At 51.0% G+C, this 7,600-nt stretch overlaps 1 protein-coding gene across 1 annotated transcript; it reads right to left on the bottom strand.

The window, feature by feature from the left end:
* Positions 1–1,600: 1,600 nt before the first annotated feature.
* LOC129675568 (uncharacterized) lies at positions 1,601–6,820 on the bottom strand. Its single transcript, XM_055605531.1, is given in 1 exon segment — positions 1,601–6,820. A coding segment is annotated over 1 exon segment (5,220 nt).
* Positions 6,821–7,600: the final 780 nt, after the last annotated feature.

Raw genomic sequence — 7,600 nt, 5'->3', positions numbered from 1 at the left:
TCTTGTAAGAAGAGGATATCTAGCCCCCTTCGATTCTGTAAGACCACTTCTGACAGAGAGGTTAAGGATTTCTCTAGGGCACTTACTGATTCTTCCAATGCCTGTAAGTCGGTATGCATAGCCTGCTGTAGCTGTTGGAATTGATTAGTTGCTGTCAAGGCAGTGGCCCCAGTCCCAATTCCGGCGGCAATGCCTCCTACTGTTAGCCCTCCTAGCATTATTGCCAAGGTTAAAGACACGGGTTCCCTATGATACCGAATTCTTTCTTCAAAGTGTCTGTAGATATAGCCCGGTTTGTGATAGACTATCTTAGGCCATAATTCAATAAGGACACAAAAGTCAGAACCAGCATTCCAGCCTATAGCTGATATGCAAGGGGTTAGGCCGGTATTACATGCCCAATAGGTACCATTGGGACCATTCAGGTAGTAATTTCCGGTATCAATAATGGCAGTAGAATCACAAAGTTGCTGATAAGCCACAGGTATCTTTCCAACACAAAGCCCCTGCCCGGACACCTCAGACAGAGTCAATCTATGTTGGGCAGAGGGGTAGCAGCTCGCTGGGGGGCTTGTATGGTTAGAAAAGTTACTCATCACGGCCAATCCTTCATAATAGGGTGGAGTTGAAACCAGGCATAACCAACATTCTTGGGTCTGATCGGGATTGGAGTGGTTTAGGACCTGATAAGCTCCTGTTATTAGATCTAGAAGTCTATCTCCTGATCCAGGCCTCTGGGGAGGCTGTGAAGTAGGGTCTATGACAGTCGGGCTAGGGGAAGAAACAGAGGCATTTGGGACCGTGGGCCATAGGGGTGGATGTTTCGGCTGAGAGGGTCTTTTCTGATCTGACAAGACCGGGTTGGGGCCCACAGACCTAGTAATAGGTAAGGCCTTTTTAAGCCTAATCCGAAAGGTGAGGCCTATGTCCTTTCGATCTTTATAAACCCGGAGGCCCCATCTAAATCCTTGTGAAGTCCAAACCTGGAGTTTGGCTTGTGGAGTAAATTGAATCAACAGGGGATTGCACCATCCCTTAGTTTTGCCCTGGGGATTACATACCCCCAACGTGGTTTGTTGGAGAGGCGTATTAAGAGGGACGGATGTTGGATTTTTTCTTTTTACTGTAATATAGTCCCAGGAGGAGGAGGGCTTCCAGTGAGTGTCTCCTGAGGTTTCACATCCCCATGAGGCACAAAAATATTGATCTGTCCACCCACACTTATGATGGAGAGCTCTATTCCGATGTGTACCGGGACAGACATAAATACCCCATACCCCACTGCCGGGAGGGCCTCGTAGAAGGGCCCTCCCAACCGAGTTGATGCAGCTTGGTTCAGTGGCCCGTCCTGGGGTTATCCGTTCAGGCGCTCGGCCCCCAGGTGGAGGCCAAAAGATATCAGGAACTGCCCAGTCGGTATCTGCTCCAAGGGCAAGGGCACAGAGATCCACTTCTAAATCTGGCCAATGGGGCTGAGCCCCAATAGAGGAGCTTGTCATGACTATATCCCCCGCCTGGTTTTCGATGACCCAAGTATAATTGTAAACCTGATGAGGGGAAGCATAAGTTATTTCTAGACTCAAAATTAAACACAAGCCTATTAGGGTTCCCCACGAGTCAATCTTATCTTTAAGGGATTTTGGGTGCGGTGAAGTTTCCATCTGGCTTTCGACTCTGGGTGGTCGGGTTGGAGTTCGGAATCGGCGGCTTTGACGTGGGAGGCGTGGACCCAGGCTGCGATGCCGTCTACCTTTAGGGCCGTGGGTGTCGTTAGTAGTACAGTGTAGGGTCCCTTCCAGCGCGGCTCTAGGTTCTTGGTCTGATGTCGTCGCACCCAGACCACGTCCCCGATCTGGAATTGGTGGGGTATCACAGGTTGATTTAGCTGTTCTTGGTACGCAGCTGCCAGTGGTTTCCAGACCTCCCGTTGTACGATTTGCAGTGCCTGCAAATGAGCTTGGAGAGAAGGTCGAGAGAAAGAGGCTATGTCAGGGTCGAGGAAGTGGGCAGCTGGCGGTGGGGCACCATAAAGGATTTCAAAAGGAGTAAGTCCATGAGGGCCAGGTGTATTTCGGGCCCTATACAGTGCTAAGGGGAGGAGGGTCACCCAATCCCTAACGCCAGTTGCAAGCGTTAATTTAGTTAAAGTCTCCTTAATAGTTCTATTCATTTGTTCTACCTGTCCTGAGCTTTGGGGACGATAAGCACAATGTAATTTCCAATCAATCCCCAGTAGTGTGGCCACCGACTGACTTACCTGGGAGATGAATGCAGGGCCGTTGTCAGAGCCCAGTGCCTGTGGCATACCGTACCTGGGGAAGATTTCTTCCAAAAGCTTTTTGGTGACGATTCTGGCAGTTTCATGTTTGGTAGGGTAGGCTTCTACCCATCCAGAAAAAGTGTCCACGAACACCAGCAGATACCGATATCCATATAGTCCAGGCTTGACTTCTGTGAAATCAACTTCCCAATGGGTTCCGGGTCGGTGTCCTCGGACTCTGGTCCCGGGACCCACCTTGCTGTGTCCCGCATTCACTTGTGCACACACTGTGCACCCTTCTGCCACTTGCTGTAGAATCTTGTCTTTTCCCAGCAGATGGTAGGTGTTTTCTTCTTTTTCAAGAAGGGCTTTCATTTTTCTGTAACTCAGGTGGGTCAGTTTATGGAGATAATCAACTAAGTAATAGGTCAAATGCTGGGGCCACACTAGTTTTCCCTCCAATGTCCATTTCAGCGTTTTAGGGTGGTAGGTAGCCCCCATTTCTTTTAGTAGGTTCTGGTCTTCCTGGCTATATTGGAAAACAGGCCCTTGATCTCGTGTAGGGGAGTCTATGATTGTTTCCTCTATTGTCAGGACTTGAGAAACGGTAGGGCTTTCCTGTTGGGCCACCCTGCGGGCAGTTTCATCTGCCAGGCGGTTACCTCGAGCCTCAGGGCTGTTCCCTTTTTGGTGGCCCGGACAGTGAATGATGCTCAACTTTAAAGGTAGGAACAACGCCTCGAGCAAGGCTAATATTTCAGCCTTGTTTTTGATTTCTTTTCCCTCTGAAGTCAACAGTCCCCTCCTTCTGTATATTTCCCCATGAATATGGGCCGTGGCAAATGCATAGCGGCTATCAGTATAGACGTTAAGCTTCTTACCTTCTGCCATCTGGAGAGCTTGAGTCAGGGCAATGAGTTCAGCCCGCTGTGCCGAGGTACCAGGTGGTAAGGCCCTGGCCCAAATTACCTTAGTCTCAGTGGTGACCGCAGCCCCTGCTCTTCGTTCTCCGTTGTCTAAAAAACTGCTCCCGTCTGTATACCAGGTGAAGTCGGCGTCAGGGAGGGGCTGATCGGTCAAATCAGGCCGGGTGCCATGTACCTCTGCAAGTATCTGGAGACAGTCATGAGTTTCTGGACTCTCCGGTAGGGGAAGTAGTGATGCTGGGTTGAGTGTTACCACAGAGCCAAAACGTACGCGGTCCGTGTCTAGTAGTAGAGACTGATAGTGGGTCATGCGGGCATTTGAAAGCCATTGGCCCGGAGGTTGTTTGACCAGGGCTTCCACTGCATGAGGAGCCAAAATTGTTATTGGTTGCCCCATTGTTAGCTTACTTGAGTCTTTGGTTAGGAGGGCAATTGCCGCAACCATCCTCAAACAGGGAGGCCACCCTGAAGCCACCGGGTCAAGTTTCTTGGACAGGTAGGCAATCGGGCGCCTCCATGGCCCCAGTCTTTGAGTCAGGACTCCTTTAGCATAGCCTTGCTTTTCATCAACAAATAGCTCAAAGGGCTTATTTAAGTCGGGAAGTCCCAATGCAGGGGAGGTTATTAAGGCCTCTTTAATGGCTGTGAAGGCCGTTTGTTGCTCATTCCCCCAGGTGAAAAGGGTACCTGGTTTGGTGAGTGGGTAGAGCGGTGCAGCCATTTCAGCAAATCCTGGAATCCAGAGCCGACAAAACCCCGCCGTTCCCAAGAACTCCCTCAACTGTTTTGAGCTTTTAGGCACTGGAATATTCAGGATTGTTTGTTTTCGTGCTCTTGTCAGCCATCTTTGACCATCCCTGATCTGATAGCCTAGGTAGGTGACTTGCCTTTGACATATTTGGGCCTTTTTAGCTGAGGCCCTGTACCCCAAAGTTCCCAAAGCCCTCAAGAGGGCCTTTGTTCCTTCCCTACATTGTTCTTCAGTTCTTGCAGCCAGGAGGAGATCATCCACGTATTGGAGCAAGATTAGGGCTGGGTGTAATACCCTAAAATTAGCCAGATCTCGATGTAATGCCTCGTCAAACAGGGTAGGGCTATTCTTGAACCCTTGGGGAAGCCTAGTCCAAGTGAGTTGTCCTGATAACCCCAACTCTGGGTCCTTCCATTCAAAGGTAAAAATGGACTGGCTCTGAGGATGGAGCCTTAGGCAAAAGAATGCATCCTTGAGGTCCAGTACTGTATACCAAATATAGGCTGGTGGTAATCCGGTCAGCAAACTGTATGGGTTAGGGACTGTTGGATGTATATCTTCCACCCTCTTATTGACCTCTCTTAGGTCCTGAACGGGGCGATAATCGCCTGTGCCTGGTTTTTTTACCGGAAGGAGGGGAGTATTCCAGGGAGACTGGCAAGGGATCAAGATTCCCTGTTCCAAAAGTCTCCTTATGTGGGGCCGGATTCCTTGGTAGGCCTCTCGAGACATAGGGTATTGTCTGATGGAGACCGGAGTTGTGGTTGCTTTGAGGGGTATAACTAGAGGTGGCTGTTGGGTAGCCAGTCCCATTCCCCCTGTTTCTGCCCAGGCAGATGGGAAATTGTCCAACCAGTCAGATATGTCCTCAGCTGGAGGCCCCTCAGGGGGCCTCTCAGGCTCATGTAACCGATATTCATCATCCAGGTTAATGGTCAGGACATGTAATGGCTGTCCCTGCGGCCCCGTAATATGGGCTTTAGTCCCTTCAAAATGAATCTGCGCTTTAAGTTTCATTAATAGGTCTCTTCCAAGCAAAGGGTAAGGGCAATCAGGTACATGTAGAAAGGAATGGGTCACCTTACCAGTAGCAAGCAGTACCTTTCTTTCGGTGGTCCAGCGGCACTTCTTCCCTCCAGTAGCTCCCTGAACCCATGCTGACTTATCTGACAGGGGTCCTGGAGACGTGGTGAGCACTGAGTGTTGAGCTCCAGTGTCCACCAAGAAGGTGACAGGTTGGCCCCCCACGTTAAGGGTTATCCTGGGTTCAGGGGGGGGCTCCTGACCCCGACCTCCCTAATCCTCAAGATTGAGTAGGGCAGTTTGAGGCCGGAGTTTGCGTGGCCCCTTTGGCTTTTTCGGACAGTTTTGGACCCAATGACCTTTTTCTTTACAGTAAGCACATTGATCTTTATCCAGTGGGAAGTTTCTTCGACCTCCCAGGTCCTGTCTATTCTGCCTCTGACCTGTCACTACGGTGGCCAACAACTTACTGAATTCCCTGTTTCTCTTTCGTTCTCTCACATTCTCTCTCTCCTCTGCTTCTTTCCTCAGTCTCTCATCTCTCTCTTCCTGTGTCTCCCTCTTGTTAAAAATCCGTTCCGCCTCCTTCAGCAAATCCCGCACTGAACACTCTCTCAAGTTTTCTAGTCTTTCTAACTTCCTTCTAATATCTGGGGCAGATTGCCAGATGAAAGACATGGCCACGTTAGTCGCCTGATCTGGGCTCTCTGGATCATAGGGAGTGTACATACGGTACGCCTCTTTAAGTCGCTCCAAAAAAGCTGAAGGGGACTCTTCGGACGTCTGGGTCACCAACTTAACCTGGGCCAAATTGGTAGGGCGCCTTGCAGCCCCTCGGAGACCCGCTATAAGCAACTGGCGGTAGAGACGTAGGTGTTCCCTACCGCGCTCGGTGGAGAAATCCCAGTTGGGACGTTCCAAGGGAACGGCAGCGTCAATCCGGTCGGGTAGCTGGGTGGGTTGTCCATCATCTCCCGGAACATTTTTGCGGGCCTCTAAGATGACTCGCTGTTTCTCCTCTGTGGTCAGCAGCGCCTGGAGCAGCTGCTGGCAATCATCCCAGGTAGGCTGGTGGGTCACTAGAATGGACTCGATAAGGGCTGTTAACCTAGAAGGGTCCTTTGAAAAAGGGGGATTGTTATTTTTCCAATTATATAGGTCAGACGCGGAGAAGGGCCAGTATTGGAGTTGGCGGTCTGGCCCCACCCGCAATGGAAATGCCTGAGAGGAGGGATCAGGAGTTATTTCCCGACGCCCCCTCAGTCGCCCTGCTACCGGGGACGAGGGGGGCTCTTCTTGGGGTTCCCGTCTTGCAGCCGCCCCCTCTGGTTCCTCCACAGGTACAGGGTCTGGGTCTCCGTATGGAGGAGGTTGCTCAGTTAGGAGGTCCAGAAGGGGACCATCATCTGCCGGCAGCACTGGGGGTGTCTTCTTTTGCCCAGAGGTCTCCTTTGGATCCGACTTCATACGAACCGGAAAAAGTGTAGAGTTAGCCGGGGCTGGAACTAGTGGAGGAGAAAGAAAAGGGGCGGACGGGGTGGACCTCGGCCGAGGGGGAAGGAAAGGCTTTACCCATGGTGGGGGATTCCTGACCAGAGATTCCCATGTGATGATGTAAGGAATCTGGTCAGGATGTCCATGGGGTCCTGGATCCATGACTTTGACTTTAACCTGTAAAATAACTTCTAAGTTAAAAGTGCCATCTCGTGGCCAGCCCACATCAAAGGTGGGCCACTCCGATGAACAGAAGGTGTCCCATTTCCCTTTTCGCACATCCACCGAGAGGTTGTGGGCGATATCACGGACTTCCTTGAAATGCTGTAAAGTTAAACTTTTGGGGGTGGTGACAGTTTGTCCCATGTTTTCAGCTAGATAGAAAACACTTACTATACTTATAACAAAAATTAGACAGACAAAACACAACACAAGCCGCGCGGCACGAGATCGGCGCCAAACTGAAAGCAAAAATTCAGATGGAGACTGTGTTGGAGATCCGGTTTCTCCGTCTCCCAGATGGAGCACGTAGCCCTCGGTCAGGGGCGGAGCCCCAAAAAGCCCGAGTCGGCTCGTACTTCCAGTCAGACGGGGAGCCAAACTGGCCCCCACTCAGATGAGAGTCGGTGGGACCGAACCCACTCAGACTCTCTCAGACACCTCTGAGACGTCTCCCAGAGGTTGCGGAAGAGATTTGAGCTCGTCAGCTCCTTCTGACTTCCGCCTGATTCAGATGACCTGATCAAGTCTCAGATTGCACACTAAACAGATACAGAAAAGCACGACAAAATGACAGCTACATACAACAGAAAAGACGGCTGGCCAGCTTACCTCCCGAGGGTGGGTCGGTGGTCCCTGGGTGGGGGTCTCAAATCCCGGACGAGCCCCCACATGAAAGACCCCCAGGGGGTATCTTTCGTCTGAGAGACCCCCTCCCAAAGATCAGCGAGTCCAGGCTTTCGGATGCAAATAGCAAGAGGCTTTATTGGATACACAGGCACCCGGGCGGAAAGTCACTCAGAGGACTTTACGCGCCTTTCCGGGCAGCAAGCTGGGTTTTTTATAGGGTTTGAGCAGAAGCACTGATACAGAAGCAAAACGAGAGGAAACCATAACATGAATCAAGTTGGCAGGGACATCAGAATT

This window comes from Psammomys obesus, unplaced genomic scaffold, assembly GCF_907164565.1.
Source record: "Psammomys obesus unplaced genomic scaffold, mPsaObe1.curated_primary_1811, whole genome shotgun sequence".
Classification (NCBI taxonomy): domain Eukaryota; kingdom Metazoa; phylum Chordata; class Mammalia; order Rodentia; family Muridae; genus Psammomys; species Psammomys obesus.
Note: the sequence above shows the minus strand (reverse complement) of the source record. Positions and strands in the feature narration are given on the sequence as shown.